Raw genomic sequence first — 27,515 nt, forward strand, 5'->3', positions numbered from 1 at the left:
TAATTAATCCACAATAAAAAAAAACCAACCAAAACTTACCCACACAATTGGTTCCAGCAGGATCAGGCTGGTAGCCACTGTTGCAGTTACAGCGATAGCTGCCACGCAGGTTTTCACAAATCCCATTGGAGCAAATATCAGGATCCAAAGCACACTCATTAATATCTGCATCAGCACAGCAACACAGGACAGTCAGGCACTGCCAGGTATCACAAACCTGCTCCTGTGAGAGGTGTGGGCAACACCTGACTGCCTGCCTGCTGGGGCTCCCAGTCAGAGCCAAGGCACAGCACAGGTGCAGCCCAAAGGCTGAAAGAGGCGATTATTCTCCTTTATTTGACACTAGAGGGCCAAACCTGGAACACTGCCTCCAGTTTTGGGCCACTTTACACGGGCCCACTCCTCCAGCCTCCCATGCACCTGCAGAAGCCTGTCGTACTCTTGGTACTCTTTGCTAAACTCAGCCCCAGAGTGCTCCAGCTTTCCCAGTCCCATGTCTAAACACCTGGGCAGCCTTCCTCTGCTCCTCACAGCATTCCTCCCTGGCTCCACTGACACTGCATTTCCTTCTCACACTTCAGTTTGATCCTCACGCAGCCACGCTGGTCTTTCCCCTCTTTGCCTGATTTCTTATGTGTGAACAGAGAGCTCTTGTGAACTCATGAAAACATCCTCAAAGCTCTGTTCTGCTCCTACAAACCTGAGGGCAGCTTCCAGGGAATCCCATTCACTTGGGACGCCTTAAGCAACTGGAAGCTCATGAAATTCAGGGTTCTCTCTTTACTCTCCACCTGGCCCACACCCCTCAACTCAGCATGAGTTCCAACAGGGCATGACCAGTGCAGTTCAGGCTGCCACCAGTATGGACATCACTAATTAATTCATTACTCATTATTTCATCTGTGCTGATAATCACAGGTGCAGTAGTGCCTCTGCCCTGTTTAAACTATCACCTGGATTAAGAAAATTTCCCCTCAGAGTGCTCCAAGTGTCTCCTGGACTACACTCAGCTCATGTCAGTGTGGCTAAATTCCCTCAGCAGCATCAGTGCCTGAGGTGCAAGAAGAGGCTGAAGGGACTGGATTTGGTCAGCTGAAAAGAGGGAATATCAGAGGGACCCCCAACAGCGTTAGCCTGATTTTAACAGATGACTACAAACAAGATGGAGCCACCTCTTTGAGGTGCACAACTGACAACACTTGCAAGATGCAACAGTGGAGATTTAAATTAAACACCAGGAAAACAATTCTTCACCTTGAGTGTGGCTAAGCAGTGGAGGAAGCTGCCCAAAGAGGCTGTAGGAACTCTGTCCTTGGAGATTTTCCAAATTCCCCCAGGCAAGGCTTTGAGAAATGGTTTAACTTTGAATATACCCTTGCTCTGAGCAGAAGGTTAAGTTGGATCATCTCCAGATATCCTTTCCAACCTAAACTGACAGGGAACTACATGCTTGTAACAAAAAGCTTGATGCAAAATACCAAGCCTGTGGATCCAGTGCCTCTAGTTTAGGGATCTAGGTAAGAAGTTATAAATTACTAGTTGACACATAAATTTTCCTAATACATAGGTCAAAACTACAGCACACTGAGTATGTACTTGCTGGAAATTTAAATTTTTTCTCAGACAGACAGGACAGGATGATGGATGAGTTATATACTCTGAATTTACAGTTCCATATAAAATTTCTGCGGTAGTTGGAAAAGTCCAATATATTCATATGAACGGTAAGAAGAGGAACAGACTAATTTTAATGCTTCTTGCCTCTGAGGAAAAGAGAGTTTTTCAATATTTTCCTTCTTCTCATACGGTAAGCCCATTACTTTAAATAGCCCCTTTCCCAAACCCTGGAAAGAAAAGGTGCTGGCATAGCTGTGACTTCAAGAAATGCTTGTTTTATACTTGTAGGGCCCAACTTTTTGTAAAGAACACTTCCTCTTTAATCACAGTGCAGTTTAGATACTGATTTAATACATTTAATCACATACGCATTTGGAAAAAACCACGCTACCCCGGATAAAACTCAATGCTACGAGACGCCCAAAAAACTTTGTAAGAAAATACGATTTGGCATGCCACTTCAAATTTGTATTTTCTTTAGAGCAAAATGGATTCTGTAGCTCACTAGACATGTCTGGATCTTGAGGACAAGCCACACAAGGAGTGTGTAGGCAGTGACAGGAGCAGAAGCAGGAAAATTGGCTGCAATGCTGCTGTACAAGAGGCACAGAAAACCCTGTGTTTGCTCTGGAAACATGAACAAAAGAGAAGTTCAGCTGAGACATGAATGATCTTTGTCATGCACTTGGTAGACAGCGCAGTTGTTTCAATGTTTGAGTGAGAAATTGCATTTTCCATGTGTCCAAAAGGACACGTGAACCTCTCCACCGGGCTGCATGCAAATTGTTATGGTAGGATGCTGCTTGTTTTAAGTATTAATGAATGCTGACATTACTTCTCTGAGATTTAGAGATTCTTCAATGGACCATATATAATTCACCGAAAAGTGAACTGAGAGAACTCATAAATTCCATGGATTTCACATCACTCATACAAGCTTACAGCATGTTAAGAAAAAAATACGCAGATACTTACAGTACTGAACAAAACCAGAATTTCTTTTATTTAAGTGCTATTTTTAAAATTTCTTTAGGCTATTGCTATATGTAACGATGGGAGCTCTTATTCTGTTTCTGCTGTAGAGAATAGGAGCTTTAATGCTGACAAGGATAATTATTAACACACCAGACAAATACCTAGCAATAAATTTTATGTTCCTATATCCTCCTATTCCTTCTTCAACCCATTTTACTTGTCTGGGAGCTGCAGCATGCTTTGCCCCTACTTCAGACCTGGCTCAGCCATTGTTTCTGAAAATTCCTGTCTCTGTGGTACTAGGAAAAGGATGTGGAGCTTTACAGTTCCCAATACTAAATGGAAGTGGTCAGTTTCAGGACTTTTTTTCATAAGGATATGTTGTTTTCAGTTAAGCTCCCTTCCAACTTTTAACTCTACAGAGATACAGTCTGTCCATGGAAACGGTCCATGAGTGAACACTGAATCTGGAGTGAAAAACTGCTCTATTACTATCCCAGCTGACTGAAAATCAACTGCAAATGCAAGTGACTCCTGTCAGATGAGAGAGAACTGTTTTATGTCTAATCTGAAAAAAATTCCTGATCTCAAAAAAAAAAATTGTAGGTCAGAACTCTGAAACAGATTACTTTTTTTTCTTGAGAGGGTCAGGCAAAATCCACTTTCTAGAGAATTAATTCCACCCTTTTCTCTAGACAACATTTAAATATTGTAGTCTGAGAATTAAAATACTAAAATTAACATAATAATCTTGAAGTTAAAACTCCACTCTACTATGTTATCAAAAAAATAATTCTGAGGATTTTTTTTAAAAACTTTGAATCATTGTCCTGGAGTGACTTTATGATGCTGAATTATTAAATCGTTAATCAGTTGTTAAAATTTCAATGTAACAACATCTGAATGTTAACCACAAAATGTTGTTAAATAAACATTTTTGCCCACTTTTCTTGAAAGAAATTTACCTCCTGAACTTCCTGGGGAAGGGGCCACTTAAATCTGCCTTCTAGAAACAAATACTTCAGAAATTTCCTCCCAAAATTTGCCCTAAACTAAGGACAATCTAAGGACTAAACTAGGACAATCGTATATATTAAAAAAAATATGCAACATACCTCTTCCATCAACAGTAATACCTATTCCACTGCTACACAGGCCATGGAACTCAGCTGCTCAGTTGAGGTGGAGATGTTGGGGAAAAGAAAATGTTATTTCCAGTATTTCACCTTCTTTCATTCTAAACTAAACCCACATGACTTTTTTTTTCCCAAAGTGATTTTTCTACCATGTAACTAATGAAATGCCAATGTTCACATGAAATAACCATTTATAGATAAGTTAGTTAAATCTATGTAAGGTAGCGCTTCATCCTGAACTTTCATATATATATATATAAATAAATAAATAAATAAATATCTATATTTATTTAACTCTGGTCATCTAAGCTTGGTTTTGTATTTTATATGTATATATATATTTTTAATATATATATATTTATATATATACATATACATACATATATATATATATGTAAATAAAATATAAGTTTGGAGTTTGGTTTTTTATATATATATATTTATATTTATGTTTGGTTATATATATATATATATATATATACATACAAAACCATATTTAGATGACCAGAGTTAAAAACTTAGGTGATTTCTTTACAATCTTGACACGACTGTCCTCTCAAGTTACTGCTTTTAACCACACTGTCAGTTTTACTTGTTTTCTTCTTAATAGTTTTCTGCTATACTATTAATACTAAATGGAAATTCTGTCCAAGATGCACCACCTCAGCTCTGTAGTCAAGAGATGTTTTTTTTAATCAATTCCCAGGTTTACTTAAAGAATTGATTCTTATAAAATGAAACACATATTTCTAGAAATAATATGGGCTGCTCTTTTAAGCTGGATTGACTGGAAGAGGAAATTTACAGATTCATTGAAGAATTCTGCTTATTCTCTTGCAACAATTATTACTTAGAGCAAACACTTAATTCAGGAACCCAAATTCACCCTGTTCATTTTTCTTTTGGGCATGAAATAAAAACCAACAATGCAATTTCAACAATTTTAAAGTTTAAAGTCTGTGTGTTCACTGCAGCACTCAAGGAAACACAAAACTTGTACCTGAGTTTTTAGCAGGGCAGGGATGGCACGGCTCTCCAAAGCCATAGTCAGGGTTGGCACAGCAGCATTCAGACTTTGTCACAGCCCCAGGGAAGGGACGGACACACAGCCCTTTCCTGATGCCCCCATAGCATGTGCTGCGCACGTGAGTATCTAGAGATAAAGGACAAGGGGAGAAATAATTACTTCCTTAGGCTGAAAATTAAATGTATGCATATTATCCCTTATTTTTGGTCAATAAAAAGGCCACACTGGCTACATCTGCGCTGCCTTAAAAATCCTGATGAGACCAAGGCCAATTCTCAGCGTGGCTGCCTCCTGGAGCTTTCCCCAAAGCACTTTCAAACCACCTAAACTAGGATTTTGTGACCACATTCAAAGGCATTCCAAAGGACCCAGCAAAGGCCCACACCCCAAAGCAGCTCTGTAAATCCATCAACAAATGTCCCAGTAAGAAACACAGAACAGCCTGGATCAGCATGGGGTGGCTGATTCTTCCCTTTGGGAAGTACCACAGACATCTCTGAGTTCCAGAATGGTTCCTCAGATAGGATAACCCATCAGCAGCACAGGGCTGGTAATATGGGATAGTGTATTAGGATATATATATATATATATATATATATATCCCAACATATATCCCATATTACCCATAATATCCCAAAATAATATAAATATATATATATATATTGAGATATACATATTATATTATAATATGGGATATTATACCAGCTTCTGGAAGGAGGAGCATGGTCTCCAGCTGTATTTACAAAATCATGAACAGAAGTGCAATTTTAGCAGATTATTCACACAAGCATTTACGTGACATGACCATCTTAATAGGTTTATACCTAAACAGACACCAGTGCTGGTTTAGCACACCAAAGAGGCCCCAAAATCTAGCTGGGAACAGCAATCTAGCAAATTTTACACACACTAGGCAGTGAGGAAAGCAGTGATACTGTCCAGACTATAAGCACCTTCAGGGGGTTTGTGATTAAAAACACACTCTGGAAGTTAAAGTGCCATCCTTGGGGAGAGGCCTGGAAATGGTGGGCCGGATAAACCACCACTTGTCACACAAACAAAACACAGAACATCTGAAAGGTTCTTCAACCCCGAAAACCAGTCCAAAAAAAAGACAGCAGAAAAATTATACAGGCCAACCACAGACGTGCAAGATTCACCACGTACACACTGCCAATCTTACAGCTGATTTAATCACATAAATCAATTTGACAGCCTTGGCCAGTAAGATGCAAGAAATGTCTTACAAGACATACCTCTATACTTACCTTTACAGGAATATTAATCTCCCCTACTTATCCAAGAACTATGAGAATGTCTCTGAGACTGCTTTGTGTACATTTCTTTGGGGTTTTGTTGTACTTTTCTGGTTTTGGTCCTTCTAAACTTGAATGCTTTTCCCCATGTTTGCTTACAGGATAGTATTAGAGATCTTTGAACAAGCATGTAATTGGACAGTCCTTCTAAAAATGTGTAGCTGAGAACTGTAGCAGGATATAGATAATCAGCCTTTACTTTTGACTCCTAAAATTCTACAGGAGCTCAGAAATACTCTTTGTTTCAGGTACCTTTATGGGCCAGAACAGAACACCGCTTTAATTCATGCTGCTTGACAGTTCCCCAGTAAAACCACCATGCACTGTGGCCTGGACACGAGCCTGAGTGGACTCAGAAACTGAAACGAGTTTGAGGGAATCCAGACAGCTCCTTGCTTGAAGTATGACCCCAAAACAACAAAGGAAAGTTGCATGAGAAGCTTTACAGTGAATATTGAACATCCAGCGCCAACCTAAATAAGAACTGGCGATTCCTTATGCGTTCTGTCGGCCCTTTGAGTGTTGTAAGCTGGCTCCTGTATAACAGTGCTGCCTGCACATAAATGTTTTCACTTGCCTTTGGTATCGCATAGAACACATAGTTCTGGAGCACAGCTACATATGCCCTAGATTTTAGAGGTTTTTTTCCCTGCCAAGAATCTAGGTGAAGCCAGTACAACTTGCTTGCACTTGACATCAGGAAAAGATTATGATGCTTGAAAATAGTCGAGGACTTTTGCACAAGAAATCTCTGTTCATTTACTTGGCAAAATAATTAGTGGCATCACATGCTTTCCCTCCTTCTCAGACAAGTCCAGTTGCCACCCACAAGTTCTGCCATGAACAAAGGGACTTCAATCACTGCCCTGTCACAGAAGGGGAGGCTTCCCCCTAGTTATGTGCCTGTGAGGGAATGGAGAAGCAAGTCAAGGGAAGGAAATGGCACCAAGGGAAACTGCAGAGGGACAGGAGACTGGAAAGTGTGGAAGAAATACTCTGGAGGAAGGTTTTCAAAGATGTGGAGTATGGGAAATAGCTGAAGGAAGCTACAGATGTACTGAGCAACTGCTCTGCACAAGAGAGCAAGTGCTCTCAGAGCACACCAGTGCTTTTAGAGAAGTGACACAGAGAAACTGGGGACAATGTCATGCCTAGTTACAGGAAAACAGTCTGATCTACACAGTCAGTGATTCACCAAGCCTGTGAGGGATGAAGAACCAAGCTGCCTCTGCCCCAGCAGCTGTGTGACAAGGAGAATGCCCCCCTTGGGCTGTGCTGCGAGCAAGAATGAGGACAGGCACCTCTTTGTGGATGGTTCAATTGCTGCAGGCACCTCACGAAGCTCAGCTCTCCATTCCACAACAGTTTTGAGTCTGCACTTACTGATGAACCTCTGCTTCTCCCCATGTTTAGGTTGATTAGGCTTTGGCTACTCATTCCAGAGCACCAAGAATTTATTTTTTGCCCTGGACCTGTTTATGGGACTCTCCACTCCGTCCCACGGCATGGCACTTCTACACTCTTAAATTTGGCAGCATAGCACTTCAACACCTACAAAAATGATGATCACCACATCTGTGGTCAGTATCAGGTGCACAAGTGCCTGACCCACACTCAGGGAAAGTCATTGCACCCACCCAGGAGCCTTAGAAGGACAAATGACAAACACTTACCCATTTGGCTCTACAAAATTACCAGGGTAAAACAAAGCTTGGTTACTCTGTCCTGGATGGCTCTGGCTCTGGGCAGAGGTAATTAGAAGTGTCTCATTAGAGAACAAACAACGCTGTGTGAAGCTGGAGCCACAGCTCAGCACAAGTTCTGAGGTGATACACGCTCACACACAGAGCCAGCTGAGGTGTCCAAGCATGGGGCTGCAGCTGGAAGTACAGCCAAACCTAAAAAGCCTGCAAATATTCAAATATTGGAAGTTTGGCTCCAAGTATTTATCTAGCTGTTCCATGACTCTGTAACTGTTCCTTTTCCAAGCATTTGTTCCCCTGTGCTGTACCTTTTTCAAGCTTGTATAACATTCTGTGATTGACTCAACCATACTTATAAATACTAAGTAAAACAGCATTTCCTTTCTGTGTGCACTCCCACCAGGATCAAGGTCATTATTTACAAATAAAATAGAGCTCAGAGAAAGAAGGGGCAGCTGGACTGTGGGCTCTCAGATTTTATGTTCCTTGCTGGTTACCTAGCAGACTTGTGGTAATGTTCTTACAAGATTTCCAATTTAAGTTATTAATTTTCAAACTACCAGTGATCTTCTAGCAGCCAGAATGTCTGAAAAGTACTATTTAGGTCATGCAATATATGGAATAGAATAGCCAGACACAGAATTCATGTAGTTAATACAGCATGTGGATTATATATAAACACACATACACAATTCGGAACAGTGGACTGGCTTGGAAATTCTGCTCTCAAGTCATGTGTGAGGATATTTTGTTATGCATTGTTTAAAATTTGCTATGTTACTTTATGGCTGGAATAATTACATCATCTTTTTTTAATGAATTTTCCAACTAGATCATTATTCTGCTTTAAGATTTTTTTGTCCTGTGAAGGGAACTTCCTGTTGAAAATGTAAGCATTTATGGAAAGCCTTAAAGCTGTGTAACACGTAACTTCTAAATAAATGGTGTTCACAGATGATGGCCAACCTGTCAAGCCTTTTGCTGCTAGCACTGTGGCAACATTAGGTAAATGAAAGCACAGAAAATTGAGTACTGTATTGATTCTTTGCAGCTGTATCACTGACAGGGGTAAAGATGAGGCCAACTTGGAACACAAAAAAGGTACTGAACAGCCTGTACTCAAATCTGTTTTTGTTGGTGTGCCACTGAGCAGTGAAATTCCAATATTTAAAACAGTACTACAGGTCTCTTCTCATTGTTTTACTTCTCACTGCTTTTCTCCAAACTTTTAATAAACCAGAAGAAAACAACTCAGCTACCACACAGGAGGGAACACAACTTGCTTTTGTTGGTTCAACCTTCAGTACAGCTTTGCTTACTAGAACATTTAATTTACTTAAAACAACAAAATTTGTGTTCCAACTGAGAGACTGAGAATGTGTTGTGGCTTTATTTGAGCCTATGTTTTTAAGACAGCCCTCATTTTTTATCAGGCATTTTTAAAGCTGAAGTGGTAACAGAAGGGGCTAGCTTGTGCTGGCACTTGGTAGAAACACTTGTCCCAAATTTTGTTTTGAAGACTTTTGAACTTTAGCACCATCTGAAATGTTATCTGAAATGAGCAACATGAGGGTTTGGTATGTCCCATCCCTTAGGTGTGAGAACCTCCAAAGCACTGTGATGCTGGTTTTCCTTTACCTGGAAATATGCTGATAAGACAAAGGCAGATACAACATCCGTAAGTCCATCAGCAAGAACAGTCATTAATTGTTAATTACCAATTAATAAATATGATTCTTGTGGAGTCTCTGTTCAGTAACGTGCCTGATGACAGACACATGCAGGAGCTGGGGAAGGAGACATTTTGGGGATACAGAATTGATGCTCTGAGACACACAGGGAAAATCCTGTGGATTAAATCAAGGAACTTTGCAAAGTACACACAGTATCATAACTCTCAGAAATCTCTGTCAAATATTTATTCCTCTCCTCCCTCCTCACCAGCAATCAGCACAGAAGAAGGGATTGAATACTTCTTGCTTTCTATACTTATTTAATTCATCAGCTTGAAAATTACCTATTTTTTGTCCCACGAGCTTCCTGGAGATATGCTAGAGCTCCTAGCAGAGCTTAGTAAACAATCTCTGAAATTCCAACCAGTACCATTTGAGAGGACAAGAGGCTGATTACATGGCAAAATACTATTTTTCATCAGACGAGAAAGGGTATGTCTCAAAACCAAAAAGTGCCAGGCAGAGCAGGCACTTTAAGCTTACATTTATATAAGTAACAGGTAAGCAAGAGGTACTGCCTCATTGGAGAGAGAAAATTAATTTCTTGTCTTTTGACAACAGGATTATGGGACTGCATCTTGTTTGTGGTTTGATGTCAACATTATTTAGAAGGAAATAATTTGATGCATTCGATAATTAATTAACCTGATAATTCCACTTGTTTTTCCATGAAGAGAAAAGAATAAAACTGACTTACCTACACACACACGACCATCAACTCCAACAACCAAGCCAGGTGGACAATCACACCGAAATGAGCCTTCAGTATTTATGCAATGGCCATTCATGCAAATTCCTGATGTCTGGCATTCATCAATATCTAAGAGGAGGCAAGACACTTCGGCAATCAATCTGTTTTTAAGCAAGATTACAGCTAATAGTTTCAGAACATTATCAAATTACTTTATGATAATAGATAACAGCATCTTTGTTCTATTTCTAATAAAAATTTAATCTTGGAATAATCAAAATTCCAGCTGCACAAAAAAATAAAATAACCCCAAAACATGCAGAAGAACTTTAGGATTAGAGGTACTTCATATTCTACATTAAGCAAAATCAATGATAAATTTTCCCCTTTGTCCATCCCATATTTTAATTTTGCTTTAAAGTATGGCTAAAGAGCACCAGACACAAAATATCCTTATGATGGTTAATTTTAATTTCAAAGAACTTTTAAGGGGTCATCAATTTCTAAGCACAACTACATGTTATTAAGAAAAGCACAACTGTAGAAATGGTTAAAATTCAAATCAGAAGACTAACAACTTAGATTATTTACTAGAAGTGGCTTAAGTCCAAGCACACCTATGTGGGCAGCAACAGGTATTTTCAATTAGTTTGCTGAAACTGGTGCTAAATCAGACTGTATTCTCAAAATGTTTAATAGAAGTTTTTAGTGATTGCACTTTAAGAAGTTTACAATGCTGTGTGACCCGTAAAATGGCTCAAGTGCTATGCGCTCTGAATTATTAGAAAAATGATGTGGAAAATATGTGTGTGTGGGTGGGGCTCATCAATGTAAAATCTTTCAAACCTCTTAAATTTACCATACTGCTGCTCACTTTACCATTTCACAAAAGGCCTGAATATTTTTATGTATTTACAATGCTTCAATATTTTTCAGAAGCTAATTTATTGATCACTGTGGCTTTCCTAACACTATTAAGTACTTCTTTCAGTAAATTACAGATCTGTTTGCAGGCAGCTAAAGAAATCTACTTTAGTGAGCAGCAAGGTGTTACATGGCTTTGAATCAATCCATGTTACCAGACTGCCATTCTTGCAGGGATGAACAGACAGGAAAAGCCATTTTCCATCAGTATCCCCCCCAAATTTCACATACCAGTACAGTAACGTCCATCTGGAGCCAGGACAAATCCTGGTTTACAGATGCATTTAAAACTCCCATCCTCATTTATGCACATCCCATTCAGGCACATGTTTGTGGTGGCACACTCATCGTGGTCTACAAAACATTGCAAAGAAAACTGATTTTAGTTTCTCACCCTCCAGAAGACAACACAGTGAAAATAATCAGTCAGGACAGGTGTGGCACATTCCTTCACTTGAAGATTAATTTCTGATCATAACTGTGGTATCTCAAGAGTTTTCACTCCACATAAAAAGCAGCAATTTTTTTTTCATGTTCTGATCAGTTGCTTTGCATATTTCAGCAGGCTGTGTATGAAAGGACAGGGTGCGTCTTTCTTTCATACATGAGAGGATAAATATTTTCCATTGCCTGAGAGAATTGAGCTTGTTGTTCATCTAGCTAGGGTTTTTCTTGACACCGTGCAGCCAAATTTAAAAACAGGTGTTTTCTTCAGCAACGCTGATTTATGGATCATTTGCTGTGAAGGTTTATGGAAAAACAATATTCTTAGGACTCTTGAGGAGAGGTGCAGCTTCAAAAACAAAAATTATCTCAAATTTTCTTTGAGATCATATGGTTCTGTACAATAACTATTTGAATCAAAGGCCTGTAAGTTCACAGTATTTCAAAAAAGGTAATCTTTAGTGATCCTCAGCTCTAGTATGAAGCACAATTTCTAGAACCACCAAGCTAATGCCTGCCCCATTCTTTAGAAGGGTCCTTACCCACACAGTTTCTTCTGTTTGCAGTCAGCTCAAACCCAGCATTGCAAATGCACTGGAAGCTTCCCTCAGTGTTCACACACCTCCCATTTTTACAAAGAACACCATTCTGAACACACTCATCAATATCTAAGGGGAAGAAAAAACAAACCAAGGCAAACAAACAAAATCCTGCACAAACAGAGAACTACAGTTAAGATAAAAATGCATTCAGAGGCAATTAGTGCTTTGAAAAGTACTGGCATGTCACTCAAACATTACTTAGAAAAAAGTTCAAAAGTAAGTTAAGATTTTAGTCTCCTTGCATCAGGGAAAAATAATATTTTTACAGACACGTACAGCAAATGCTACCTTTTGTGAAGCTTTGCAACTTCTTCATGAATACTTTTAAAATATGATTACTACTTTCATCTGCATGCATACACAAAAAAGCACCTGTCATTCAATTTTTAAATTTTTTTTTTTAGAACTCTTGCCTGGGAAATCCTCCGAATGGATATTCCAGAATAATGGATAAATATTAAAAAACAACAACAAAACAAATGAGGTGGCAGCCCAAATCTAGAACTGATTTAACATTGGGATGTACTGAAATTGCACTCCTATCTTTCAAATCCAAATTCAGACAGAGTCTGATGCAAGGGCTCAGAACACCTGCAATGCCAGCAGCCACGGAGCAGTTTTCTTACCAATGCAGGCTTGCCTGGTGGGAGTCCTCTGGAAACCTGCGTGGCACTTGCAGTAATAGGAACCAGGTGTGTTGACACAGTCCCCATTGGAGCAGGGGTTTGATGTGCACTCATCAACATCTGCTGGCAGCACAGAGAGGCATTAGGGACTTCACAAAATCTACAACTTCCCCCCCCCCCCCCCCCCCCCCAATCTGGAAGCTTCTGAGTGCAAAAGATGGTAACTAGCAGCCAAATGCTAATTACTAAAGCCTGCTCTTGGTGCAGAATCACTGCTTTGCCAGGAACACGGGGCTGTTCCTGGTTCAGTTGGGCAGGCATTTGTAAGAAGTGAAGTGGCACTGCATCATTTGTAAGCATCCTGGGGGACAACAGAAGAAGAATCTTCTTGAGGATTTTGAGACCTGATGGTTGCCTTTATGGTTGATTTAATACAACGCAGTTTCTTTTAACTCAATGGCCATTTATGCTCCTTCACGAGAAAAAAACAATACTAATCAAAACAGGCACTTTAAATGAGAGCAAACCACGGCATCCAAAACCCACCCCTATTATTTTACAGGTTTGCAGTAAAAAACTGAGGAGGGGCTGCACACCAGCAGGAGGGATTCTTAATGAGACCACAGTCTGTGCACCACATCTCAAACATTTATGCCCCACTGCACCCTCAACCCCAGTCTTTGCACTGAGTAATGCCAGATTTAACCTAACCCTCTTCTGTAATGTACCTTATTCTCCTTTCGAAAAGTTTTGGGTATTTGGGTGCAACCAAACACATTTTAACCAACTGAAATGTCAGAAATAACTCTCGTTTGACATGGGGCTCTGAAAACTTCCACGGTTCTTTTCAAGAACCCTTTCCCAAATTTGATATCCAGTAGTTACCAGTGAGTCAGAGGTGTCTCTGGTCACGACAGCTATTCCCAGATCTAAAATAACAATTGTTCTTCTGTAAACCCTCCAGAACCCTGTAATCCACTGGAGCAGAGTGGGTGTATCCCACTGGTAGGGCAGGAATGCTGGATCAGTCCCCATAGCAGATCCTAAAGGATGACCTAAGCAGGTGCTCTCTGTTAGAGCTCAATTTACAGGGGACAAATAGATCCCTTGATGAAATCCCCCATTTCTTTATCAGCAATTTTTGCTACTTCGACTTTTTCCTCCAGCTAGGCCCTTCACTTACAACGCTCTTGTAATTACTCATCTCTTCATTCAGGCAGACTTTTAACAGCAGAAAGCCAGCAGTGATTTGCAGGAGTTTCTGGCATCTGGCTGAAAGCTGCCGTAAGAAACTCTGAAGCTGATCAGTTCCTAACAATGATGATTTTCCCATGCATCTTGCAGTGCATGCTTCCAGAAATACCAGGAAAACCTCAGGGCAATTTTCATGATCATTTCCACTCACTCCTTATCAAATCTGGTCCTAGAGGTTAGCTCATAACATCTTGAGAATACTGGGATGCAACAAGAAATTGAAATCATAAGGATGTTAATGTGTATTTTCTAGAAAGTGCTGTTCCACAAACAACTTCTAAAATCACTATAAAAGATGGCAAAAGGTTCCTTTTGTTCTAATTTTATCATAAATAAGACCCCATTTTTAACAGGAATTACTGAGTTAATGAACACAAAGTTTAAACCCAGAGCATCACCATAGGAAAAGAATCTGTGTCTACACAAGTCACTGATATAATTGCCTGGTTAACAGCACTCTTGGTGCCCAGATACAATCTGTGTAAACAGCTAAATGAATAAAGGAAAAGCAAATGGAAGACCCAAACAGCTCCCCTCACAAGTAACTAGCTCATTTACATTTGCATACCCACTGATCACTGCAGTAAAACCACAGGAACAGAGAGGAGATAAAGAGGAATTCAGGGTGTTAAATACAGAGGTATTTAACCTGAATACAGAGGTATTTAACCATGAATTTTTACATGCCAGTCTGTGCCACTGTAGTAGTTCCCTGTCCTCAAGCTTCTCTGCCATGCCTCTATGTTGGGATGCTCTTTGTCATGAGTGGGGTGATTTTACACCAGAGGTGATTTTTCCTCAGTGCTCAGCTGATACAGAAAGGGGTGAAGGAGGATTGAACACCACCCCTTCAGAACCAAGTCCTCAGCTACCAACAGAACATCAAGCTCTGGATCACATCTTGACGACAATTTTTTGTCAAGTGCCCTAATTCAAATGAATTTACTGTATTTACATTTTGCCTCATTATAAGGGAGCACAGAGGGAACTTATAAATAGTTGACACAGTGCTCATCTGTTTTGTTGAGTTTTCCTGAAGAGAATGACATTTAGGATCTTCGCCATTACAGGCTCCAACTTGCTTCAATAAAAGCCCAAGTTCATGCTCCAAAGGATCTGTCTGTAAGTTTATAAATTCTACAGCAGGAATGCAGAGGTTCTCCATCAAGCAGCTGACTTAAGCTTCGAAAATCCCTCCAAAGCCATGTGCATCCTTCATGCACATGACTTCCACATGAAATATGCTTCTTAAGATGGTCTTATTTTTATAAGCACTTGATAACAGAGGGAAATGGCAAATGTATGTTAATATAAGGGAGTTGTTGGCTTTGATTTTGCATTGAAAGCATGCATATTCCAGCAGTATACAACAGGAAACATTTAAGACAGAGATATTTAACCCATTTATTCTGTCTCCCAGCATGCCCCCTTCAAGGTCAAATGTTTGCTTTTCAGCACTTGCCTCACACACATCTCCACTTTTCAGTTTTTCATCTCTAACAACTGGCAGAATTCTCTCAGGCACAGTAGGAAACTTCCAAAATCCCCTTAAAAGACTTACTGCAATGAGTCTGGAGACAAATTTTAAAAACGCCTATTTGTATTGACAAGACAACTAAAATTCAACGCAGCACACCTACAGGTTTGCTCCCACTTTTTAAAAAGTCTCTACAGTTTTATCCAGATTTTTTTGAAACAGAAGCGAACAAGGAAAGGTAATAAAATTAAAGCTGTCTATTTTGGAGAACAGGACTGACCGTTTGGAGTCAGACCACTGAGGGCACTCATGGTCCTTGGCCATGTTCTCTTGTGAGAACAGCATAATGCAACTTCAGGTAAGAGACAAATAAGTAACACCACAGTTTTTTGGTTTGGCAGGATAAATCTTGAAACAGGGCTTTTCTTTAACTCTATAGAAAAATATGTAACCATGTCTGGATTTAATTTATTGCTTTGGGAGCAGGCAGAGAAGGACAGAAATAGTGTTCATTTATGTGCCATTAACCCCATTACCAATGCCCCAAGATTGTTCTGTCGGAAAAAAGATAAAATATTCAAACTATAATACAGACATCTACTATAATTCATACATATATATATATAAATTAGAATATATATCCTGCCTGTATTTCCAAGAAACTTGCTGTGTAATTTGCAGCAACTACTGTTCACAAATCCCAGATTCAGGGGGGAACTTTGGCTATTTCTTTATAACACAATTAGAAAATAACTGTGAGACAAAGCTGTGTTATTTATAGAGCTCGCAGAGTTATTTATAATTCATAGAGTTCACTCTCTTATGAAACATCTGAATTCAAGCAGCTACTGAGAAGGCAAACCACTGCAGAGCTGCAATTCGTAATGGCTGATTTATTTCATGCCACAAAAAAATGGGCAAAATGACACTTAAATTTTTCTGAAGCCACTTTGGGTGTCCCTTCCCATGCTTTCCATGTGGGACAGCACTGTAGCTGGCACTGCACCTTCAGCTTTCATTAAACCAATTGAAATTTCTGTTTTGATCCCAGTGCACCCAAAATTTCCTCTGCTTTCAGTTTACTCTTTTATGCTGAGGTAAGCATTGCAAAGTCAACATTAAGTTCTTTAAGTGAAGACACATTTTCACTGGGCACATACCTGTAAGCCACATAATTAACCAGGTCAATTTTTTCTTTCCCTCAATGCACCCATCAACCTACTGGGACCCCAAAGTGAAAATTAGATACAACTTCACTGATTATCACAAGCCTGGAGTAGAAGGGGAACTGCCAAGCAAGTGTCCTGCAGGGTGACCCCACAGAGGAGTCAGAGACAGAAGGACAGCCACATTATCAAGAACGCATTGTCTTTTTCTGTCCCAGCTCCCAGCTAAGTAAAGCTGATGAAACTTTCAAACCACAGATCATTGCCATGCTCCAATGACACCTGAAAAACTAAAAAACTGAAGTTCACACAGCTCTACTTGCTACAACCTATGTGCTTCAGATGTTATTTTCAACTTGACCCCTGAGTAACAAAAATACGGGTACAAGATATAAACTATATTTCAAAAAGATCAAATACTCCAAAACACCAGAGAGTCCTTGAGTGTCAAGGTCCATCAGAGTTAAAAATATTACTGATTTCAGTGATGCAAAATCTAGTGCTGTAACAAATGAGCCAGGGTTCTCCATACTCCTTTTCTAAAGAACAGCCATCAAGAACCATCAAGCCATCTTCCACAAAGAACAGCAAACAAACATCACAAGACTCCTACTCCCCTCTCACAATGTGATTATGGCTCCTGAGACCCAAGGATGCAGCAAGAGATAAAGCCCCTTGAACTTCCCAGTCAGAGGTCAGAGGGACAGGAAACTCTCCCCCAAATAAAAAAGGTAAAAAAGATTCAGGCTCCCTATATCATAAAGGACAGCTTGGAAGAAGAACTATATCAACCTTCAAGTACAAAAAAGTGAAATGAAGAAGGTACTGGACTACTTGCTTTGTATAGTGAGGATAAGAAGAGAAATAAGAGAAGCTGAATCTTTTGCAAATGTAGTGTTTAAATTAGACGTTCTGAAAACTTTCTGGATCTCTGACAATGGGAGCAGTGCAAGTGCTTGGGGAAGCTGTGACGTCCCTTTCAACTGAGTTTCCTTGAAACGAGGGTGTGCAGTGGCCAGGAATGGTGCAGGTGCCAAGCTCTCTGATGCAAGAGCACAGCTGAACTAAGAGGGCACCTGCAATCCTCAGACACGTTAGAAATTGATTCTCAACCCACACTTGCTGTGATGCAAACCTACTGCCAACACAAGCGCTTGTGTGGTATTCTTCATTCACAGATCTCAATCTCTTCATAAAGACTCAGTGAAAAGGGTTCAATCCAAAACATAACCAGAAGTTTTTATTTAGGATCCTATACATTAATCAGTGTATCCTGCATAGGGGGTTCCTCTCCACACAACCACCCCACAAGAACCCCCAAATCTTGTATTTTCCCTGAAATAACTGATGAGTTTTGGACCCTGCAAGAGTGAAGTCCACAGGAATGGAAACAAAGTATAGGATCCAAATTTTCGTCTGAAATGCAAATTTTACCAGAAGTTAATTAATGCAATTTTTGAATGATTTTATATCTTTCAAATTGCCATTAATCCTTATGAGGAGGCAAAACATAAATTCTACCCTTCATCATCTTGATCATAACAATACTACATCCCAAAAGTCAAGCTTTGTCAGCCTAACAGAAGAGAAAATGAAGCAGAACTTTATTGAGTGTGACAAAAATGCTCAGTAGCCTTTAACTACAGGAGTAGGAATACTCAATACCAATATTTGCAACTCAAGATTTTTTTTTCTTGGTAAGAAAACAGACAGCTCTCATAGAAAACTGAAATTATTCTAGTGCAACTAATACCATGGTCTTTGCACTCTCTCTGAAGAGCAGCATCATTAAAATTAATATGATTTGTTTTTGTAAAAAAGATTTTAAGCCGAAGAATATTAGAATAATAGATTTTGAAATGTGCACTCACCAATGCAATCCCCATTTTCATCCTGCTTATATCCCATGTTGCATTCACATCTGTAGCTAGAGGGGGTTGGTATACAACGTCCATTCAAACAAAGGTTGGGATGGTGCTTGCAGTTGTCTATTGTCTGATTGAGTATTGCTAATATAAAAAAATCAGAATGAGAGACAAATATTCAGGTTTTTATATGGAAGTAAATGTGAACATTGTACTTGCCTTCATAAAGGATGTTGTGAGGTGCACAAATACATTAAAAAAACCTTTTTCAAGGCACTATCTGTTGACCTGACAGTAAACTAACAACAACAAACAGCTCTTGGAAATAAAAAGACTTCATTAGGCAAACATTCTTAAATATGATTTACCATTTCTGTCTATAGCCTGATGAGCCTGTCAGTGAACTCAGGGATAAACCACAATTTGTGTGAAAGTCAAAGCAATTTCTGGTGTACCTGTCTTAATAATGCTTCTTACATTTTATGATCTCTCTGGTTCTGATGCCAGGGGTGTGTTTACACATGTCATGAGCAATGTTTACATCCATGAGGCTTCTGCCAGAAAATTATTCAGTTTGGGCTTTCAGCCAAGGCAGCGTTTCTGCAGAGTAAGTAGCTTTTACAGTTGGAAGAGAAAATACAGAAGATGTTTATTTTTAAACTACTACCTCGGTAGTTTTTGGAAAATACTAGAAATCTGGAGTTTTATTAGTGCTGACAAAGACACCTCAACAAGGACAACATGGGCTCCGGGACTCTGGAACTGAAGTCATGCAAAAACCTCTTCCTGCATCAGGAAGGGCTCCTGACCTTCCTGAGGCGTTTAAAACACGCTTGAACGGCAAAATCATTTTTAAGTGCTAAGAAGAACACCATACCATATCCAGGCTGAGCAGTAAAAATAAAGGAAAAACAGAAGGAATAGCGTAAAAAAAAAACAAAAACCAAACAAGCCAGAACACGAGCACTTACTCAGCCCTGTAATGATCGGGCCGCTCCCAGCGGGGCTGTGACCACCTGCTCCTGCCCCTGCCCCGCCCAGAGCTGGGGAGAATCCGTTGCTTCCCGGGATGGGGATGAAGCCAGCTCCTCTGGGTCCGAATCCATTGCTGCCAGGATGGGGATGGAAGCCGTTCCCTGCTGCCCCACCGCCGCGCCGCGCGCCGCCTCGGGCAGGGGCCCCGTCCACGCACAGCCTGCGGTGCTCATCTGTCACACGGGGGACACACAGCACACAGGGTCAGCCCCGCAGAGCCAGCCCCAAGGACAGGCACAGCCCTCCCCGCAGTGTGCCGCAAAATCCAGGAGGGCAGCTCCAAGGGAAGGCACAGCCCTCCCCGCAGTGTGCCGCAAAATCCAGGAGGGCAGCTCCTCCTCTCCGCGATGTCGCGTCCTCCCCCGGCCGCTCTGAGCCTCCCTTGGTCGTGGCAGGTGTTGCTCGAGGAAATAACAATGAAAAGGAATGCTGTAATTCAGGAATATTTGTTCAAGTGTTTGTTGAAACTGTCCTCTTGGTGTGTTGGCAGCAGCGCTGTAACTCCCTGGTTTCTCGGAGGAGAAGAAAATGCCTTCTCATTTGATAAAGAAAATTGTCACAGGCATCTTTTCATAAAAATCCTTTCTTTAGGATTTTTCCCCCTTCTGAGAAGCTGTGGCCTCAGCAATAAAATGTGAACAATGGTTATCTGCTGCTGTGGAATGCAACAGGTGCACCTGTGATTGGTCTCCTGTGGAAGTTTGGATTTACTGACCACTCACGGCAGAGCTGTTCTCGCCTTCTGCCTGGACACAGACCTTTGTTATTCATTCCTTTTCTATTCTTAGCTAGCTAGCATTCTGAGAACTTTCTCTCTATTCCTTTTAGTATAATCATAATGTAATATATATCATAAAATAATAAATCAAGCCTTCTGAACATGAGGTCAACATTCTCGTCTCTCTCTTCACCCTGAAGACCCTTGCAAGCCCAGTAACAGAAAATACCTTTCATTAGGGATGCGCACTATTCCTCTCTGAGCAGAACTGAAAGAACAACTTAAAACTGATGCATTCTAGCTCAAAGTTACCCAAAATGCAATGGAACAAGAAAGGAACTGTTCCTTTAAATCAAAATTAACTATGGACCCTAAGAGTTGTTTCCTCTTCAAGCCTGACCACAAAGTCTTTCCCATTTCCCAAAACCTATTTCCAAAGCCAACAAAAGGACATTAAAAAACCAAGTGCCAAACAACCACAGACCAAAAAGAAAAATAGTTAACAGATGGCAATATCAGTACTAAAACCACGGAAATTAATAATAATGCAATCCATGACCTTATTTTCTTCTGTTTAGCCTACATTTTAAAGCAGTTTAAAGCACCCCGGTGACCTCCACCCAGAGCAGAATGAACAGCAGGGCGAAAATAACAGCCAAAACAATAGCTAAATAGCCAAACTAAAAGCCAAACCAGGAGGGCACTCACCGGATCCTCTGGCAGGACACACCTCTGGGCCAGAGGCAGTGGCCCAGCAGTGGCCAGACTCACAGCAGCACTGCCTTCTGGTGAACCTCCCGGGCAGCTCCTGGGCGCAGCGGCCGCTCGCAGAGCTGGAGAAACAGCTGCCTGCTCGCTGATCTGGCAGCCAAGGAAAAGACAAACACCAAAAACCGTGACCTTGATGCTGGTTTGCTTTTACCTTTCTTTCTTTTATACAGCCTCTTGTGGGGGTTCCAGCTGTCGGTTTCTCTGGGTCTGGATTGAAGGCACTTGAGATGGCAGTTCAAGTTCGGACTCAGGTGTTTATTATTTCTGATCAGTAAAACAGTCTCATCACTATGAGTTCTGCAGCTTTTCATTAGAAGGCACAAAACGGCCAACAATCTCTTGTTCCAAGGTCTTTCAAGACTAAGCCATTCAATTAAGAACTGACACCTGGAATATTTTCCCTTTAACCCAACAACTGATCCCAAAGAGCTGCAATGCAGACTTTTCTGCCCAATTAAAAAATGCCACCCAAACCCTAGAAGAAGGAGGAAGAAGTCAGCATGAAGAAGAAACCCAGGATGACACCCTGTGCCCTCCATCTTGCTGCCATCCACAACACCCTTAAAATCCCAACACCTCAATTTCTCACCAAGTGATACACACACACTGCTCTCTGTAATCTATCGCACACTTTTGTGGGTTCCAGTCTATGTTGAAGTCTGGGAAACTTTCTCCATGAATGAGGGTCAGAGTCAGTGCTGCCCTGGGAGTCAGGGCAGCCCAGAGCACACAGAGAAATATTCCCAGTGCCCTGAGTTTCCACATTCTCTGTATCCTTTACACATATACTTGTAGCTTAGTTTCAACATTTTCCTCAGCAGGAAGACAAAAAAAAAATTCTGGATCCCTGTGCTGTCTTGGTCCTCCTTAGAAACCAAGGCTGAAACCAGCTTTCCAAGACTGGCTTTTGTAAACGGGGCTTGGATCTCATCCCAAGGGAGGAGAATCCAGAAGGTACTAGAACTGAGGGAATTACTTCACCAGGCAGGTTCCTGAGTGAGGGGGTTTGTCAGATACGATAATTTGCAGGATCTATAAAAATTGTACATGCATTACACAGTGGGAGCATCTCTGGCCTTTTCTACCCGATGAATTTGTGTACTTGAGGACCCTCATATAAAAGGTACCCTTTTGATCACCCTAATTGTGACTGACACATATTTTTAGGGTCAGAGAAAAAGGCATCAACAGGAGCTCTCAAAGCTACCTTCCCTTGTTCAGCTGAGGTAAGGATGAAAATGCTTTACAAGTTGTATTAAAAAGAACAAAAGCAAAACCAACCAAACAAACAAAAACCCCCACAATACCCAAACTGCACCCAATAATTATCTGACCCATGTATTCCACACTGGATTTACTGCAGGATCACACAGGTGCAGTGGCATCAGCCTTGCATTAATCCACCATGCAATCCTAAAGTCTGCTCAGTCCAACCAAGAAATATGGATGATGTGAAAAACACAAAGCAATACAAACAAAACACTATATATATTTATATATATAAACCCTACTATGGCAAAACCTGAGATATTTCATGTAGCAATAGCAGCATAAATACATTAATTTAATGATTTTTTTTCCCCTTAGCTTAGATGTATCTAACTGGAAAATGCTATTCAGTTGACAGAAAGTACAACAGAGTATTTAGTAATGCCATGTGAAAATTACTCTCTTTCAAAGGCAGATGATCTTTTATTGTCAGATTAGAGCATGTGATTTTTCTGCAGGACTCAGGTTTTGGGAGCTGACTTTAAAAATCAAATTGTAAAACACGCCAAAATCCACAGAAATTTTGGTCATATTGGAAATCATAGGTTTTCAGTATTCCTGAGGCTAGCCACAATGTATTTGAAGCTGGCACTCCTCAGATGAACCTGCGTAACAGAAGGTGGCTACACTGTTTAAAAAATTATTAATTTTAAATCACTATCAGGTCATGTGCTGCAGCTTGCTTACATCATTTATCTGCAAGTCAGAAACCCTTTCAGAATTCCTACCCCTTCCCCAATATGAGAACAAGCAGCTTTGGGATATCTGAAGTAAGAAGAATGACATGAGATCTAGAAAATACAGTACTGTTAGCAATTGTTAAGGTTTTTTTACATGTGGTATGCAGTATTAGTAGTTAATTGGTCAAAATGTTTAAATCACATACCTGACACATGCACCTATATATAAGAAATCAACACGTGGAAATAAACAAAATGGGTTTTTTTAATGTAGGGATATCTGTTAAATAAACTGTCCTGTAAAAGGTGAAATCTAATTAAATCCAGCACTTGGTTTGCTTCATCTGATTCTGACAAATTAGTGGCACATCTTAATGTCTTCTGAGTTTATTTTTGTGCCCTATGTTGACCACTAAAGACTAAATTAACCCGTGTGAAATGGGATTTGAAGCACCAAGCAGGGATAAATGTTTGCTCCTTTAAAACCAAAGCGAGCGTAACTTTTGGGCTCATCAGATGCAGATTCGAGAAACAAACGAAATTAACAATTCCTATGTTTCCCTGGACAACAGAGCCAGGCCCTGGGGCAGGGGGAAGTGCCAGGTGGCTGGAGCACCTACCAGGAGTGCAGGATCCATCCACAGATGTGACAAAACCCCGTGGGCAGACGCAGAAATAACTCCCCACAGTGTTGGAGCAAACTCCGCCCTCACAAATCCCTGGGACGACGCCGCATTCATCAATGTCTACCCAAAAAGGAAAGGACGTGGGATAATTAGCACACTGCATTAAAAGGAGGGGAAAAGAGAGCTTTTCTGAAATGAAGTCGTTATTCAACTCTGAATAAAATATTGCTGGTGCTTGCTTGCTTGCTGGAAATGGTTTTGTTTGCCACCTGTAGGAGGTTTTCCTTGTCCATGCACAGGGTGTTTAGCACTTCCAGGCACAGAGATCTCACAGAAAATGCTGACATTTCCTCCCTCCTGGATGACTCAGTGCCCCCTCCGAGGAGCACGGAGCAGCGTGGAATGGAATGCCAGGATGCAGGGAGCAGGGTGGCACAGCAGCCAGCCAGGACATCTCTGCGCTTCCTGGGACCGCGCAAACTCGTGGCTCACGAGATTCTGACTGCTCTCAGGGCCCCCCCGACATCCCAGCTGTAAGAAAGAATTGTGGCCAACCCTTGCAAATGCAAACCGACCTCCTGATGCACTCAAATGTTTCTGCTGACTGGGAGCAGAGGTCCTACTGGAGCAGCAAGGCAATTTTGTGTGTAAATATGTATAAAGTGAGGCACCACCACGCTAACAAATGAGCTGCTGTGTCTAACCAGGGGCTGCCAGATTCCCAACCAGTGGTGCAGCACTGCAAAGCCCATTTGTGGCTGGCAAGTTCAGGGCAGATGAAGGAAGTTTTTTCAGCACCTCTGCAAAGCTGCAGGATGCAGACCATCCCTCCCAACTGGCTACACCCAAGGCAGTTTGGAACTGTCCAGGGGGCTTGTCCAAGAATGACAGGAAGGTGGGAAGGTAGAAAAAGCACCTTCCTGAAACCCAGGCAGTGATCAGAGCAGCAGGAAGACTCTGCAGTCTTCTCCATGTGGACAGAAAAACCAATTAACATGGAGAACCCTGGTGGAAGAAAAATAAATTTAACTTACTGGAGCTGTAATGAGTAATTGGTTTTTTGGCTCACTGGTTTTTGAGCCAAATCTCTGTCTCTCCTTCCACCCCCCTGGTTCTTGCACGTGTAATTATTTCAAAATATTGCTATTTCCTCTGACAGGAAATTCTGAGACTTCATCTCAGGGCGGGCTACTTTCAATAAGGCTGATTGAATATTTTACTAGTTTTCTTCCCTTCTCCCCTCCAAAGTACATAAAATTAATGGTCTCAGGGAAAATGCTCCAAATACAAGCAACAGGAAATGCTGTATTAAGGGAGAGGAAGTCTGGAGGCATGAATGGTTCCAGTGCTGCATGCAGGATGGGACATCCAGTCTCAATGTGAGAAAGAATGTGTATGTATGACAAAAATGCTGCAGATTTAGTACCAAGTGAGTTTCTGCCTAAAAGACCCAGCCCAGCTGCCTGCAGTTCAGAATGTCTGACTTTTACTGCCAGGGAAAGCAGGGTTTTTTAAATTACTGAATTACTGAATGACAAGAGAAATGGGGCTCTCAACTGCCAAACTTTAGGAAACGGCCACCTAAAAGCAGCTTTAGTCTAGAAAATAATATTAGAAAGTAGTAATACCTGGTAGGACCAAGTCTGAATAGCATACAGTCTAATGAAATTATACATTGAAGCACGAAAACGTGAAATAGAACTATTTATTTTAAGGAACTCTTTCTATTTTGGTGGGACTTTTTTTTTTTTAAGGCCTTAATCTGTTTCATATAGCCTTAACCTTTTGATATCAACAGTAGGTAGTAAGATATCATTTTGGAAAAGCAGCAGAGGCATCCTACCTCTTTAGAACACCTTAAATTGCAAAGGGTGTTGTAACTAACTACATCTATTTAACAAGTATGATGATGCTATTTGAGAAGAGTAAGTAGAACACATTTATTAGAACCCTGGAACACAGTAAGCAATACTCCACACCTTTTGTAAAGCAGCAATCATAACTGAAAGTTTCTCTAATTTAATTCATTTTCTCAATAACCCAAGTTCCATTAACTCTGGGAGATAACAACATCCTAAAAATGAACAGCATTTAATTCTTAAAAAGATAGTGAAAACTCAGTGTGTTGTAGACCAAAATTTTTAGGGGGGGGGAAAAAAAAAGTGAAGGGTTTGTGGTTTTCTTTTGTTTAGCTAAGACAGCACATTGGTGGACAGGATATCTGGAATTTGGTGCAATCCCTATATTGGTCTTTTGCATATTTTTCCAACCATTATGGGTACAAAAAGCACAACATGGACATTTATACTTTTTCTAACAAGCCATGTTATTTCCAGGAAGAGCAACAGGAGAAAAAAAAAAAAACCCTAACCCACAAAATACCTCTGGATGCTCAGGGGCAGAGGGTACAAGGGGACCTCAAACCTCTCCTTCCTAGGTAGGAGAATTGCTGTTATAGTAAAGAAGGTCTGAATAATTATGGCAAGGCTCCAGCCTGTGAACAGCCTTGACTGTTGCTGACTCCAACTTGGATTTTGTCCCTTGCAGCCAGTAAGTAACATTTGATCTGCTTTTCCATACCTAAAAGAGGGAAAGGAGTGAGCAGAATACACTCCATACCACATCATTTCTACACAATGTTTGTGACAAAAAAAAACAAAACTCCTTAAAATAATGCAGTTTCTACTAAATGATTTCTCTGTACACAGGTTCTGTTAACTCACAGGACACCAGTTCCTTACATCCTTCCCAATGGTCCAACCCACATCCACAGATTCCTAGATATATATAAAAAATATGTTACTTCATTCAAATTACCAGACCTACTAACTGAAAGTGCAATTGTTTGAAGGACTGGCTATGGTATTCTGCTATAAATTTAACCCTGAGAGGTTACAAACATTTAATTAAGCACACAAGTAAAAAAGCCAGAATGGAACCATGGCTTATCTTTCACATTATCCTGCTATAATTCTGGCATTACCTCCTTGGCTGTGAAGCTTCACAATGTCTTTCCTCCCCAAAAAAGATGGTACAAACTGTGAGGAGAGGGCTGTTATTTGCCTCATTCCCTGTGGGGAATTATCTGACTGGGGAAGCTGTGACCAGGGACTGATCAGTATTTAACTTTTGCCACCAACACAAGTGGCAGGGCTTAAAAGACAAAAAAGCCAGAACATATGACCTGTTCATTTCCAACAGGAAATGAAGAGCTGCTGATTAGTAAACCATGAAGTAACAGCAAAATCAGACAGCAGATGATTATGCATAGTCCCATAAGCACCACAGCTTTTTAAGATGATCCATGTTAAAAATACATTCACCTTTTCAAGTGGTAACTGTCAAGGAAAATAACATTTTTAAAGATTTAGATTGTTAAAACAGAATGCAAAGAATGCTCTAAGTACTGTTTTCAGAAGAAAGGAAACATGTCTCTGAATACATCCTTTGGCTTCAAAAGAACCACAGTTAAGAGAATCAAAAAAATCCAAGTGCACCTCTAACAAAAGAGAATGGATTATAGGCATGGACAGATAGACAAGAGCTGCCTGTAAGAAACAGTCACAAACAGGTAAAGATTCTGTGGGTAAAAATCAAGGACTAGACCAATAAAGGACCTCTTGTACTAATCTGTGTAAAAAGCCAATGCAAGGAACCTTTTTGCCCCTCTTTCTTTCCTTTTTGCCTTCTTTTTCTCCCTCCCTTCCTTCCCCCCCTCTCTTCTCTTTCACCCTACCCTTTATTTCAAATCCAACCCCCATCTCTGACACCTGGAGATCAGGGACAAACATTCCAATTCCCACAGCAAATGTGTAATTTCCTAATACAATTTTTAAAGTGTTCAGGGACCTTTTGACTTT

General features: G+C 40.6%; 1 protein-coding gene across 3 annotated transcripts in view; it reads right to left on the reverse strand.

Moving 5' to 3' along the window:
- Positions 1 to 27,515, reverse strand: part of FBN2 (fibrillin 2) — a 124,484-nt gene that overhangs the window by 67,596 nt on the left and 29,373 nt on the right. For all 3 annotated transcript variants that reach the window (XM_063180437.1, XM_063180436.1, XM_063180438.1), the window contains 11 exons: positions 23,650 to 23,775; positions 21,018 to 21,170; positions 19,528 to 19,764; positions 18,563 to 18,700; positions 12,795 to 12,914; positions 12,109 to 12,234; positions 11,354 to 11,476; positions 10,205 to 10,327; positions 4,729 to 4,881; positions 3,708 to 3,761; positions 40 to 165 (listed from right to left, as the gene is read on the reverse strand). In XM_063180437.1, coding sequence (XP_063036507.1) covers positions 40 to 165; positions 3,708 to 3,761; positions 4,729 to 4,881; positions 10,205 to 10,327; positions 11,354 to 11,476; positions 12,109 to 12,234; positions 12,795 to 12,914; positions 18,563 to 18,700; positions 19,528 to 19,764; positions 21,018 to 21,170; positions 23,650 to 23,775 — 1,479 coding nt within the window. The remainder of the gene's footprint in view (positions 1 to 39; positions 166 to 3,707; positions 3,762 to 4,728; positions 4,882 to 10,204; positions 10,328 to 11,353; positions 11,477 to 12,108; positions 12,235 to 12,794; positions 12,915 to 18,562; positions 18,701 to 19,527; positions 19,765 to 21,017; positions 21,171 to 23,649; positions 23,776 to 27,515) is intronic.

This window comes from Melospiza melodia, chromosome Z (genome assembly GCF_035770615.1).
Source record: "Melospiza melodia melodia isolate bMelMel2 chromosome Z, bMelMel2.pri, whole genome shotgun sequence".
Classification (NCBI taxonomy): Eukaryota; Metazoa; Chordata; class Aves; order Passeriformes; family Passerellidae; genus Melospiza; species Melospiza melodia.